At 42.1% G+C, this 13,389-nt stretch overlaps 3 protein-coding genes across 6 annotated transcripts; 2 read left to right on the forward strand and 1 right to left on the reverse strand.

Moving 5' to 3' along the window:
* Positions 1 to 1,021: 1,021 nt before the first annotated feature.
* LOC144711789 (psbQ-like protein 3, chloroplastic) lies at positions 1,022 to 1,961 on the reverse strand. Its single transcript, XM_078585846.1, has 2 exons — positions 1,489 to 1,961; positions 1,022 to 1,406 (listed from the first exon to the last, which is right to left on the reverse strand). The coding sequence occupies exons 1-2, from the start codon at positions 1,933 to 1,935 to the stop codon at positions 1,311 to 1,313; spliced, it is 543 nt and encodes a 180-aa protein (XP_078441972.1). The 5' UTR covers positions 1,936 to 1,961; the 3' UTR covers positions 1,022 to 1,310.
* Positions 1,962 to 2,071: 110 nt separating this feature from the next.
* LOC144711788 (zinc knuckle (CCHC-type) family protein) lies at positions 2,072 to 8,104 on the forward strand. 2 transcript variants are annotated; one of them, XM_078585845.1, is made up of 6 exons: positions 2,082 to 2,378; positions 2,480 to 2,510; positions 2,616 to 2,738; positions 6,040 to 6,139; positions 6,238 to 6,356; positions 6,581 to 8,104. In XM_078585845.1, exons 1-6 carry the CDS (start codon positions 2,221 to 2,223, stop codon positions 6,743 to 6,745), a joined length of 696 nt encoding a protein of 231 aa, XP_078441971.1. In that variant the 5' UTR covers positions 2,082 to 2,220; the 3' UTR covers positions 6,746 to 8,104. The 2 variants fall into 2 exon arrangements, with proteins under 2 accessions (XP_078441970.1, XP_078441971.1); XM_078585844.1 differs by having other exon boundaries at positions 2,072 to 2,510; positions 6,581 to 8,101.
* A 641-nt stretch (positions 8,105 to 8,745) lies between these two features.
* On the forward strand, positions 8,746 to 13,160 carry LOC144711787 (tobamovirus multiplication protein 3-like). Of its 3 annotated transcripts, none has more exons than XM_078585843.1 (12): positions 8,746 to 9,326; positions 10,133 to 10,223; positions 10,308 to 10,360; positions 10,451 to 10,543; positions 10,614 to 10,685; positions 11,527 to 11,599; positions 11,670 to 11,715; positions 11,851 to 11,914; positions 12,011 to 12,064; positions 12,142 to 12,219; positions 12,644 to 12,749; positions 12,854 to 13,160. In XM_078585843.1, exons 1-11 carry the CDS (start codon positions 9,177 to 9,179, stop codon positions 12,734 to 12,736), a joined length of 867 nt encoding a protein of 288 aa, XP_078441969.1. In that variant the 5' UTR covers positions 8,746 to 9,176; the 3' UTR covers positions 12,737 to 12,749; positions 12,854 to 13,160. The 3 variants fall into 3 exon arrangements, with proteins under 3 accessions (XP_078441969.1, XP_078441967.1, XP_078441968.1); XM_078585841.1 differs by having other exon boundaries at positions 8,751 to 9,326; positions 12,827 to 13,160; XM_078585842.1 differs by having other exon boundaries at positions 8,752 to 9,326; positions 12,895 to 13,160.
* The last annotated feature ends 229 nt before the right edge of the window (positions 13,161 to 13,389 follow it).

Raw genomic sequence — 13,389 nt, forward strand, 5'->3', positions numbered from 1 at the left:
ATAACAATAAGTATGGCTGATCCTATGGACGTTACTGTAGCAACTCTAAAGATACAAGGTAATTAAGTAATCAAGAAGGGATTGATTGACGTTGGCATAAGAGAATAATGAATTATTTCAGAGATTCTAAAGATAGAAGGTGATTAAGTAATCAAGATGGGATTGATTAGCCTTGGCATAAGAGAAGAGTGAATTGGAGAAAATGTTCTATAATGATCCCATCACACTTCAATACTAACTAGACGCTTGAACTTTGTATAATACTTAGTTTTTTCTTATTATGGATGTTTTTTCTTATGCTGGATACATATAAATCTTATTATTATTATATACTACAAAATTTATCATGTTGTTTGAACTTTGTATAATACTTAGTTTTTTATTATTATGTATATTTTTATCTGACCTTGCTAGACTTTTATGAGCTCAAGGACCCTAGTTATTGATTAAAATTTTATAGTACATATATGTAGGAATTTACCAGAGTTTAGTGGGATGATTACCAATGGACTGTAGCGTTTTGCGGAGTTGATCCATGAGATGAGTGGACTAAAAACATATCGGTTTCTATTTTTGGGCTTTCAAAGCCGCAATCATAAAAATCTGGGCCACGACCATGCCAATCTATTCAGCCATAAGTTGCTTCCTGAAAGTGGCCTAATAAAATTTATATGGAGCTCTCAAACAAATAAAAAAAGGAAACAAACATGACAAGGGTAGGGCATTGGAGATAGCAAGGGGATTTAAATAACTAACCACTTTGAATAAATACACTCTTTTTTCACTCAGTTGTGATTTATATCTCTCTGTCACTCCCCCCCACCAAAAAAAAAGAAAATTTTGACATTTTGATTCATAATTATTCTAAAATCACAGCCTATATTAAAATGGACTTACGAAAAACTCTAATCAGAACCCCAAGTAGTAAAAAAAGGGTTCACTTATTCCCAGAGAATACAAATTAACTAGTAAAAGTGTATAAACATGAACACTAGCAGGGACCTAACGTTTCCATGAGAAGTAAAGGAAAATAACCTATACGAATAAATCACAAAATACTTGGCCATACCATTATTTCTGGTTTATAATTTTGTACTATGAAATGACATCAAATGGAAGAAAATTGGTGAGAACCCCCCAAGAAAAATATTTCCCATGCCTTGGGAATCATATTCCATTCATGGGATAAGCAAATTACCCGAAACGATGATGCATATGCGGTCCATCCATGCTCAATCAACAAGGGAATCGCCGCCATCGTTGTTCATCCACCGATCCAAATCCAATTCTACCCACCTGCAAAAATAAACTCAAATTCTTCCCAATATCGTCTCCAGCCTGGTGACAATGGCCATGTAAAGATCATCTGCCGCGACGGAATCCCTACTCCTTGCAGCGTAATCTAACTGAAGAAAGAAAAATTAAACAGATGGGGATCAGATCAAGGCCGGGATCGAACCGCGATGAGGACTCTGGCATGAATCTCACTCTGGTGACGCCATTAAAGAGATCCGTGTAGAGCTTCCTCAGTTCTGGACGAAGGTCACGCGGCCTCGACTGGATGATGGTGTAGAGGTCCTGTTTGAGGAGCGGCGCGGCGTCGCGGAGCTCGATCTGGAGCTCTCGCCAGGATCCGGACTCCACTAGAGGCCGCAATTCGAGCAATCGCGCCGCGTGCCCCGCCACCGCCGCCTCCGCCTCCGCCGTGGTCTGCTCGGGGGCGACGAACCAGGAATCGACGGCCCGCGCGGGATTGAGGAAGGAGGTTCCAGCCATGGCGGTCGTCGCCAGAAGGACGATCCTTCTAGAGAGAAGCTTAGACGGAGTTTTAAGGTCGATGGAGGCGGCGAGAGCGGCGGCGCCGCCGTGGTTCGAAGGTTCCCGGCGGCGGAAGGGGATCCCCGGCGGCGATATCGCCGCCGCTGAAGGCGCCATCTCGATAGGCTCTTGACGAAGCAACTAATCCTGAATTTAGATTTAAACGTATTTATACTATTTTTATAGGAAAGTACAGTTTAGCCCCTCAGATAAAACACTGTGCTGCAGCTTTCAGGGGTGCGCGATGGAGGGTAGTTTCGTCATATATTCTCCCGCGTTTTTTTGAATTCAAACACGATTTGAGTGGGGTTTTCCCGCCAGTTTTCGCAAGAGAGAAAGGCTACCTGGCTTGTAGTGTTGTAAATCTCGCGAGAGATCAAGAGGGGATGGCGAAGCCGGGCGATGGAGGCGGTGCCGCCGCGACTGGCTGTTTCAAGTGCGGAAGAACCGGCCATTGGTCGCGGGATTGCCCCTCGGGCAACGCGGATTCCAAGTCTGAGGAAGCGAAGCAGCCATTTCTGGACAAGGGGAAGGCTGAAGGCTCGAGCTCGTCGAATCCTGTAAGTGGAAGTAAGAAGGCCCCCAGGACGAGGCCAAAGTTGACTCCCGAGTTGCTTTTATCTGATGCCGGGATCGGTTACGTTCTTCGCCATTTTCCCAGGACATTCAGAGGCCGGGGCCGCGGGCATGAGGTATCCTTGATTTTGATCGTGCAATTGGAGGTGGAATCCGGAATGCTTGTTAAAATGATGATGGACGGTCATGCTTTTGCTTTGCCTTTGTTTTTTGCTCTGTAGGTTGAGGATTTGGGACGATTAATTGACCTTTACGCCGATTGGCACTCTCTTCTGATTCCTTACTACTCGTTCGGCCAGTTCGTTCAGAAAGTCGAGCAGGTCGGAGCCTCAAAGCGCGTTAGGGTGAGCGTCCGCTTTTCTTCGTTAATGTCTTTCATTTTTTCAGAATTTTATTTACTTCTTCCCTTCGTGGTATCAGTGGGCTCATCATCAGAGCTGAAAATTAATTTATTCACTATACATATCCTCATCATACCATTGTGGTTTCTCTTACAAAAAAAAATCCTTTGAAAGTTTCTCTTTATCCATCGGAATTCTACCGGTTTCGGGCAAACTGTGATTCAAGGAATGCTCACGATGCAAAGTGGAATCGTTGATAGCATGCCTTAAGGCACTGGAAGAATAAAACTGCCGGATTCCATGCAGAATCCTGCCAAAAGCCAAGCTTCAAGTATCATCATCCAGTCCACAACCAACCCCTAAACGTGTTCTATCTACACATAGAGTCCAAGGAAGTGTGGGCCGAGAGGACCCGCCATTATAGTTCTGGATCGTCCTGGACGTGGACGATGGATGGGACAGGACGAATTTTGTCCCCTCCGACGTCCGGATTCAGTGTAGGGACGAAGGACGGGACGAATTTTTGTCCGATGGTATGAAAACCGTCCCTCCAGTCCTCCGGGGACGAATTTACGTTCCGTCTGGGGAAAAAATCGTCCCCTCCCTTGTCCCGGATGAAAAAAAACCATTTGATATTTTTAATATATTAATATAGATTTTTTTAAGTTTTTAGGGAAATATGGAGGAGAGAGAATCCTAATGGACATATGTACAATTATTTCTGAGTGGTGTCAGTTTGCACGCGCACAAAAATACAGGGACTTTGATGCAAATTGTCCGTCCATCGCCCACATTCGTCCGTCGGATGATTTTTTGTCCACATTCGTCCGAGACCTCCAGACGGACAGTTTTTTTGACCCACGGGACGAGAACCGTCTTGTCCGGTGGTCCCCAGTGCCAATTTTTGTCCCGAATTTCGTCCATACCCTTGGAAGGGATGATTTTTTCGTCCCGGGACAAAAAATCGTCCTGTCTGCGGCCCTGAACTATACCCACCATGGCATCCATTAAAGGATGGCGCACCACATTTCTGGAAGAAGTTATTTAGACTATTCATCTTCATCATCAGATTGTCTGAACATGGTGCTACCCCTCAAAAGGGATCCTCTGGAGTGGTGTCTTCTTTGAAAACGTTTTCCCATTCCACAGGCAAAGAGATTTTAATCAACAGCTGGAATGACAATTCGGAGGTTCAACGATGGTGACCTACTTTATGATTCCTGTTAAATCATGAACAAAATCAATGAGTTGCCTCCAATTACTTTGTAGCACATCTCCCGTACTTAAACACCTGAAGCTTGGAATCCAAGCATAATTGACGCAATCAAAATATTTTGATTGCTATAGAACCATGGGTCTCTTGCTTGCAGTAAAATAATATTGGAAAACAGTTTTTTTTCCTGCTTATTGTGGGAGAATCCCTGGCCCTTCTAGAAAGAGCAAAGGATGAGAAAGAGTAGGTTTTAGTTGGCGCCAAAATTGAGTGGAGGCAGATTGAAGAGCCCTCAAAAGTCAAGTGATGGTGTTTTGTAACGAGAGATGCTTCCTATAGGTGTACGGGTGCCTATCCAGACCTTTAATGCGGCTTCATCATCTGTATTATTCATCTGATATGACCTAGATCGTATTTCATGGACGTTACCTTCCTTTATTCAAGATTACTCTCCAGTAATGTAGACGTACATCAGGGTCTCTATAATATTGACACGATTCTGATCATCCATTAGCTTCGCTCTGGTTAAAACAAGATGAATCTTGACTTTGATGATGCAGGAAGAAATAAGGGAAGAAAAATCTTTAGCCTGATCCCAGTTTGTGCAAGAGGAGATTCCATTCCAGAAGGCTGAAAAGAAACTGCTGATAGGCTAGGCCTTAATTTTGGGATTACACCAAATCAAGACAAAAGACCTGAGTGGGGCCCCCCGGACAAAGTCTTACATATTAATTACAAAAGCAGCAATTTCTGGAAGCCTTTGCATCACCATGGAACTCAGCTGGCTTCAAGAGGCACTAACCACATAATTAATCCGAAATCCAGGGGCAGGCAAATAAATGTGCAGCCTTTGAGGTGTTCCTATTGTCAAGAAAGTGTAACCTAGAGGTTAGTGCACAAAATATTGGATGGATGAGACATCTAGCATTCCAACAGTCTTATATTCTAGCCGCTGATGATAAACAAAGATTAATGTCATAAATTCTGAGCTTTGAATCACATCACTGTTTCAAATGTTTCTCTTTCTGTCAGCCCATGAGTTACTGGGAGAGCTGTATGGCATGATGTGTTTTGCAAGTTGGATTTGAAGACTGGAAATTTCTAGATCAGACTGCTTGAAGGGGATGTGTGTAAAACAGCTTAACGCAAACATTAAGGGCACATTGAATTCATAGTCATGCCATTTGGACTTTCCACAACCGCAACTACCTTCCCACCTTTCTTGTTAATTTTTTTTGTTTGGTTTTTAGACCACATTTCAGCCTACATTAAGAGAACGTAAGATCATGAGGGTCACCTACAGTAGTTTCAACTTCAAGAAATGTCTGTTACTGTAAATTCAGCTGGACTATTTGGAATGCTGGGTTTCTGAAGCAGAGTCTCAACTAACAAAAGAGACCTTGGGAGGTTCCTGACTGTGATAGGATATTACTGAAGGCTTGCCACAGGGTCTGCATCCATGGCATCTCCGTCGACTCAGCCGTTACGCGAATCATATCCATGAATTTCCACTTCTAAATAGTGTTTGATTGACTCAATGCAGCTTTGGCATCAGCTTCCATATTGGCTCTGCTGGATTTCTTTCAGCTGTCTGCAGTAGAAACTGGTGTGTTGGGTGAGGGCATTGGACCCTTCTTCTGCTACAGAGGGGGGGGGGTAATCCAATTGCCTGTTTATACAGGTGAGCTTGAACTTTGAACTTAAATACGATGAAAGAGAGAGAAACAATGCAATTAAGTATGACAGGTGAAGCTCTCTATCTACACTGAAGAGGAGCTGAAATGTCTGCCAATAAGATAATAATATTGTATGATATTTACTTATCGATCACTTAGGATTATTGTATGAGTCTCTGGATAAAACTCCACAGGCTTCATGCTACTCAACTCTCCGTGACTTGTATCAATCAAAATAGATGGACAAGTAAAAATAGCTAATTAGTCTGTTAAAACATTTCTCAGGTGTTCTGCCAGAGAGAATCCAAGTCTTTGTGCTCATCAGCTCATTAGGCAACATTCTGCCATAATTTAGTTGTCCGCACGCTAAATTTTGCTACTTACTCTAAAAGAATGCCCTCTTTGATATTTCCAGAGGTGCATTGAGGAATTGCGACAGAGGATTGCCAATGGAGGGGACCCATTGAAATTGCATGAACCGCCGACTGCTCAAGTAGCCCCAGATAACGACCCCGGTATTTCACTTATCATTTCGTTTGGTGCAGTTCTGAAATTTAACTCTACACATCATTTTGAAGAATTTCTTCTGGGGCTAATCTGCCAATTTGAGCAGAAAATGGAGATGCTGAACAAGTCAACTTGCCATCAGATCCAAATCCATCAAAGGAAAGTGATAATATTGAAAATGAGCCGGAAGAGATGATTGAAGATGTTTACTATGTGGCAGCCGAGGTAATATAGTCTGATCAAATAATTTACTATTGGCACACTAGTGAACCACATCCCATTAAAACTCTGAAGTTAAGCGTGCTTGGCCGAGAGTAGTACCATGATTGGGTGACCGCCTGGGAAGTCCTCGCTGGTGACCACAGCATGGGCATGTGAACGAATAATTTCTCAAAATAAATTTCCTCTTATTGAATTAAGTGACATGCTAAAATTCACTGTCTCATCAGGAAAAAAGTCAGCCCACATTGCCCATAGATGGTGGTCAACGGCTGCAGAGCCCGGCCACTGGCAATGATCAGATCACGGAAGCCCAGAAAGCCAGAATGGAGGCCAATCGGCTCAGGGCCTTGGAGAGGGCTGCCGAGAGATCCGTCTCTCTTGACATTGTTTGACTGACTCACCCTCTATCTCTATCTCTATCTCTATCTCTATCTCTATCTCTACCTCTATCTCTATCTCTATCTCTATCTCTTGGAGCTGATATTCTCCCCATATCTTTCTCTAACTATCAGTCCTGGGTAAGATTGTTGGATGTCCGGGGCTAGCTCTGGAGTAGTGTTCACCCGTCCAATATCCATCTGAAATCCAATTTCCGATATCCGGAAGAAATTGAGACAGTTTCAGATACTGTACAACGGATATTGAATGGACATCTAATATCCGCCCGATTTCCGAGATTGGGACAGATATCATAGGGGTCAGGACATGGCAGATGCCGGTATCAGATGTCGGAGCTCATATCTGAAATGGGAATCCGATATCAGGATATGGGATCCAAAAATTGGTATAAGTCACAGGGTATTTGTCGAAATGGGTCGACAGTTAGTTAATAACTGTCCTGCTCGGAAAATGAATGCAAGTCAACAGATTGTGGAGTATGTCGTCTTCAAACAATTCCGTAGGGTTGGTATGAATATTCAGATGTAGACTAAAATTTTTAAAAATGAATCTAACATCGAGGGGGAGGAGAAAACTGTAGAGAAAGAGGGTAAAAGAAAGGGATAAAGAACGTGAAAATGGAGAAACTGTAATATTAACTGCGTAGAAATAAAGAGAGTGGGGAGATAGATAGAGAAGAGTAAGAGATATGGATAAAAGAGAGGGGAGAGAGAGATAGATAGATAGAGAAGTGTGAGAGATATAAATAAGAGAGAGGGAGAGAGATAGAAAGATAGAGAAGAGTGAGAGATAGAGATAAAAGATGGGGGAGAAAGGAGAGAGAGAGAGAGAGAGATGTGAGGGAGAGAGGTGAGAGAGATAGGGAAGAGAGAGAGAGGTGAGAGAGATAGGGAAGAGAGAGAGAGGTGAGAGAGATAAAGGAGAAATAAATGAGAGAGAGGTGTGAGGGAGAGTGGAAAGAGAGAGGTGTGAGGGAGAGAGTTAGAGGAGATAGATGATAGAGAGAGAGGTGTGAGGGAGAGTGGAAAGAGAGAGAGGTGTGAGGGAGAGAGTTAGAGGACATAGATGATAGAGAGAGAGGTGTGAGGGAGAGAGTTAGAGGAGATAGATGATAGAGAGAGAGGTGTGAGGGAGAGAGTTAGAGGAGATAGATGATAGAGAGAGGTGTGAGGGAGAGAGGTAGAGGAGATAGATGATAGAGAGAGAGGTGTGAGGGAGAGAGGAAAGAGAGGTGAGATAGATAGAAGAGAGAGATATGAGAGAGAGGTGTGAGGGAGAGAGGAAAGAGAGAGGTGAGATAGATAGAAGAGAGAGATATGAGAGAGAGGTGTGAGGGAGAGAGGAAAGAGAGAGGTGAGATAGATAGAAGAGAGAGGTGTGAGGGAGAGAGGAAAGAGAGAGGTGAGATAGATAGAAGAGAGAGATATGAGAGAGAGGTGTGAGGGAGAGAGGAAAGAGAGAGGTGAGATAGATAGAAGAGAGAGATATGAGAGAGAGGTGTGAAGGAGAGAGATAGAGGAGAGAGAGAGGTGTCAGGAAGAGAGGAAAGAGAGATAGAGGAGAGAGAGAGGTGTGAGGGAGAGAGATAAAGGAGAGAGAGAGGTGTGAGGGAGAGAGGAAAGAGAGATGGAGGAGGGAGAGAGGAAAGAGAGAGGTGAGAAAGACAGGAGAGAGAGAGAGGCGTGAGGGAGAGAGGTGAGAGAGACAGAGGAGAGAGAGGAGATAGAGAGGCGTGAGAGGGAGAGGAGAAAGAAAGAGGTGAGAGAGATGAGAGAGCGGTGTGAGGGGGAATAAATAGAGAGGTAAGAGAGTTGAGAGAGAGAGAGGTGTGAGAGGGAGAGGAGAAATGGACAGGTAAGTGAGATGAGAGAGAGAGGTGTGAGAGGGAGAGGAGAAATGGACAGGTAAGTGAGATGAGAGAGAGAGGTGTGAGAGGGAGAGGAGAAATAGAGAGGTGAGAGAGAGAAGTGAGAGAGAGGTTAGAGAGAAAGAGGAGAGAGAGAGAGAGGTGAGAGAGAAAGAGGAGATAGAGAGGTGTGAGAGAGAGAGGAGATAGAGAGGCGAGAGCGAGAATCGAGATAAGGTTAAGAGTGAGAGACAGTTGAGAGCGAGAGAAGATAGAGAGAGAGGGAGGTTCGGGATCTTGTCTGTGGTAATTACAGTTACTTTTATTGGGCCGTTGAAGATCTGTTCTATTGGGCCGTCACAGAAGCGTTCGATACGCTGCAGGAAGTTACATTCTGATTTCAAATGACACGTACGCACCTCTTACACGTGTCGCGTGGTGGCATGCTCGGACCCAGTCTTACCGCTGTATCATCTTCCTAAGTTTTCGGTTACGTTCGGGTTTCCAATTTTCGCCAAAAGCGCAGGCTGATCGATCGAGATTTCTCGGAAAGCTTCGCGCCGAGGGCCGTTTGATCAATGGCGTCGACCGCGGCGACGACGGTGATGTCAGACGGTCAGAGAGGCGCTGCTGAATGGTGGGAAGCGGTGAACAATTCGCCATTATGGCAGGATAGGATCTTCCATACCCTAGCCGGCCTCTTCGGCCTCGTCGGCGTCATCGCTCTTGTAATTTCTGCTTTTTTCTTTTTTTTTGTTCCTTGTCTTTCAAGTTCATTTATACAGTCGCGTCATATTTTTCTATATTTGTTTCTGTTCTACTGCTTCCCGGTGAAACAAGGATCTTCGGAAACTATCCTGATGTTGCGTTCTAATTTATTCTAATTGATTTGTCTGGATATCTTGTAATTTCATTTTTTTCATTATATTCCAAGTTCGTTTATTCAGTCGTGTCATATTTTTCTGTATTTGTTTCTGTTTTACTGCTTCCCGGTGAAACAAGGATCTTCAGAAATTATCCTGATGTTGCGTGCTAATTTATTCAAATTTATTTGTCTGGATATCTTGTAATTTCTGTTTAATCTGTATATTCCAAGTTCATTTATAGAGTCACGTCATGTTTTTCAATATTTCCTTATATTTTTTCCATTTTACTGCTTCCCATTGATCAAGGATCTTAGGAAACTATCCTGATGTTGCGTGCTACTTTATTCAAATTGATGTGTCTGGATATCTTGTAATTTCTGTTTTTTTTTCCTTGTACAGTCGCGTCATGTTTTTCAATATTTGTTTCTAATTTACTGCTTCCCGGTGAAATAAGGATCTTCGGAAACTATCCTAATGTTGCGTGCTAATTTATTCAAATTGATGCGTCCGGATATCTTTTAAATTATTTTTTTTTCATTAAATTCCAAGTTCGTTTATTCAGACACGTCATATTTCTTAATTTTTCCTTTCATTGTACTGCTTCCCGATGAAACAAGGATCTTCAAAGTAATGAATATGGATATCTGTCCTTTTCTCTCAACCTGCAGATTCAACTAATCCGTATCGAGTGTAGAGTTCCCGAATACGGATGGACAACACAAAAGGTCTTCCATCTACTAAATTTAATATTTAGTTCAGGTGTGGGTTTTTTTTTGTGCAACCTATCTTTCCTTGGGATAATCCTTGGGTTCTCATGTCGCTTTAAAATCCTCTTTTTTTCAGTTCGGTGTGTCGTCTTCATATTTCGTCGAAGTTTGCAGCTGTTGATTCCGGAGGTTCTTCCCTTTTCCCATTTTTATATGTTTTAAATACACCTCCAGGCATTCTGCCTCTTGACAAAACTCAAATTTGGAAACATGGAGCAGGTTGTTCAGCATGTGCTCTTTGATTTGCCGGGTCTTCTATTTTTCTCAACGTATGCGCTATTGGTTCTGTTCTGGGCAGAGATATACTATCAGGTACGAGTTTCCTTCGTTGGAATTTGATTGGATCGGAGTGCTCACTAGATTGATGTGACAATTGTGGCAGGCCCGCAGTGAATCAACCGATGAACTCAGGCCATACTTCTATGCGACAAATGCGGTTGTATACTCTGTTCAGGCGAGTTATTTTGGCTTTCTGGGGTTCTTTGTTATCTTGGACGCGATATTTGTAATTCTGTCTTCGTGTATGAGAGGGAAGAAAGAAAATCGAGTGAAAAATCAACTATCAGAACCTGGAAAGAAAATAGTTATCACCTTATGCCGAATTTCGCCAGTTTGTATCATTTGTCTGGGTAGATTGCAATATCATTCCATTGGAGATTGGCCTTGAAGGTTTTGACGAGGACATTTGAAAAGTATTGATACCTTCATATTGCAGTCAATTAAAAACTTATGAATGAGTTCACTTGGCTGATCTTTGCAAAAACATGTCATATATCTATCAAGCTCGTTATCTGATCTTGCAGTAGTGTTTTGGGGTCAATAATAATTAATTATTCTGGAGAAGTTGAGATATCTGGTAATCGCGTTCTGAATTGTAACCTCAGCTCATAATAGTGGGACCTTCTCCAGAAGAGGAAGAAAATACTTAATAGAACCTTATTCGATTGTCAAATTATATCTTTGAATTTTAGTCTTCACGGATAGATACTCACTAATGAGAATAAAAAATGTGTGCGATGACTAATATCTATTATAAAAATGTTTAATAATCAGTAACCCAAGTGATCTGTACTAAAATGTTTCCTCATCATTCTTGGATGCCTTTGATTCGCCATTCGTTTCCATTTAATGGAATACTCATTCCTCTTCAAATTCTAGATCTGCATCATCAAATATAATTTTTCCAAGTGCCTGATAGTTCAATAATTAATTTCATTTGAAGTTGGATATTTAGGATGACTCCGGTAATTCCTTGGTTTTCATACTGAGTACTTGCGTTTTTCTCGCATTATTAGATCTTTTTGTGGTTGCTTCTTTGGTGGAAGCCAGTCCGAGCGATCCACATCTTATCGAAGATGTTTTTTGCAGGTATGACTTGTTCGGTCATTGACATCCCATTAAAAGTAAAGATTACCAATGCGATTCAATTTTTTTGTAGGTGTCTCGCTTTTAGCTGCCATTGGATTTCTTATCTATGGAGGAAGGTAGGGCACCAAAACTTTCCCCCATCTGAAAAAAAAATACTTCCATGGTGGAGAGAATTAAGATGTTCGGACATTCTCCGGTTCCCTTTTTAAGGTTTATTCTCTTAATAATAATGGTTCTGTGGGCTTGCACAGGCTTTTCCTGATGTTGCGGAGATTTCCTGTTGACTCAAAAGGTCGGCGCAAGAAACTACAAGAGGTAAAGTGAATGAATATCTACGTTGAAGGTTTCTTGATCGCTCCTTTCTAGAATCTCTTATCTTAAGCTGCATCTATTTTGTGATCTGGGTGATAGGTCGGCTATGTTACGGGCATTTGTTTCACTTGCTTCTTGATTAGATCCTTCCTTGTAAGTATGTTCCTTTAGCAAGTGGTTCTTCAAGATTCCATGTTACTGATACTGATGGAAACTCCCACTGCCTATAGATGTGCTTGAATGCATTTGACAAAGCTGCGGATCTCGATGTCCTCAACCATCCCATTCTCAACTTCTTCTACTATCTGGTAAGATTACTTTGTATCTACTTCTTCTTCTTAGCTCTCTTGATGAACATTCCACTTTGATCATGGGAAATGCGTTAGATTTCAGAACTTGATCCGACCATTCCTCCTCTTTTACTTCCACAGCTTTTCAGAGCTGTTTCACAGTAAAATGAAAGGAAACTCCATTATTTCCTCAGATCCCCAACCCTTGTTGGGGGTATTTTTATCATCTGCGCCTTCGTTCTCCTCCAACCATCTTCGCCCTCAACTTGATCAAACTTCTCCTTTGCTCTCTATCCCCCTTGATAAAGTATTGCATCAATGTCTCTATCACATTCATTTCTGTAGTCCCGTAAAAAGAATACGATTTTTTTATTGCTAAACGACTGTGACTATAATATTTACCCAGGCGAAAGTCACATGTAACTTTGTCCTGATATTGCAGTTGGTGGAGATTCTTCCTTCAGTGTTGGTGCTTTATGTCCTCAGAAAGCTCCCGCCCAAACGAGGAATCACCCAATATCATCCCATCCGATAATATTCTCAATCTGGTGAGTTTCCACTGTACATATGAATATGATATCTCAGTGATTTTCTCATTACTCTGTTTTGTAATCTCCAAAAACAGTTTTTTGTACCATTAATGAATCTATAGTGAAGGCGGTGCAAGAAATAAAAAATACTAGCACTTACCAGGGAAATCTAGCGCTGCGTCCAGCTCCTGGAGGGGAATCCAATCACCTGCACTTCTGAGGTGGTGAGAAATCAAGAGAACATTAAGTAGGTGGTGTTATAACCAGCCGGTCTGTACCTACTGGTCGTTAGAATCTTTTTTTTTTCCCTTTTTTGCACCTACCGGTCTTCTCTACCAACTGATTGTTAACGAAAGGATCAGATGGATCATGTATTTCTTGGTTCAATGTAATCCATTTATCTGAAAAAAAAAGAATTGATTTGTTATAGTTATGCTGTGTAGACCTGGGCTGTCATGTTTTATTTAATTCTTGTGATGTAGGTGAAGCTTGATGAGATAAAGCCCGTGGATATAGATAGAAAATGGTAAAGAATAAGGGAAGGAGCACCTGTTTCCCGTGCATTTTAACATATGGTTGATACGTTCCTCTTGGGATGTATCGTCTTCAATAGTTTCCATTATGAAAGAGATGTGTCAAGGTTACAAGGAGAATGCGA

The sequence above is a fragment of the Wolffia australiana genome, chromosome 14 (assembly GCF_029677425.1).
Source record: "Wolffia australiana isolate 7733 chromosome 14, ASM2967742v1".
NCBI lineage: Eukaryota > Viridiplantae > Streptophyta > Magnoliopsida > Alismatales > Araceae > Wolffia > Wolffia australiana.

What these genes read in the sequence shown, in the direction of transcription:
- LOC144711789 (XM_078585846.1), bottom strand. Translation starts at nt 1,935, where the DNA reads ATGGCGCCTTCAGCGGCGGCGATATCGCCGCCGGGGATCCCCTTCCGC. An exon ending in TCTTTAATGGCGTCACCAGA is followed by an intron (nt 1,407 to 1,488) that starts GTGAGATTCATG and finishes TTCTTTCTTCAG; the next exon opens with TTAGATTACGCTGCAAGGAG.
- LOC144711788 (XM_078585844.1), top strand. Translation starts at nt 2,205, where the DNA reads ATGGCGAAGCCGGGCGATGGAGGCGGTGCCGCCGCGACTGGCTGTTTC. An exon ending in AGCCCCAGATAACGACCCCG is followed by an intron (nt 6,140 to 6,237) that starts GTATTTCACTTA and finishes CAATTTGAGCAG; the next exon opens with AAAATGGAGATGCTGAACAA. An exon ending in TTTACTATGTGGCAGCCGAG is followed by an intron (nt 6,357 to 6,580) that starts GTAATATAGTCT and finishes CTGTCTCATCAG; the next exon opens with GAAAAAAGTCAGCCCACATT.
- LOC144711787 (XM_078585843.1), top strand. Translation starts at nt 9,177, where the DNA reads ATGGCGTCGACCGCGGCGACGACGGTGATGTCAGACGGTCAGAGAGGC. An exon ending in CGGTTGTATACTCTGTTCAG is followed by an intron (nt 10,686 to 11,526) that starts GCGAGTTATTTT and finishes TCGCATTATTAG; the next exon opens with ATCTTTTTGTGGTTGCTTCT. An exon ending in GGCGCAAGAAACTACAAGAG is followed by an intron (nt 11,915 to 12,010) that starts GTAAAGTGAATG and finishes TCTGGGTGATAG; the next exon opens with GTCGGCTATGTTACGGGCAT.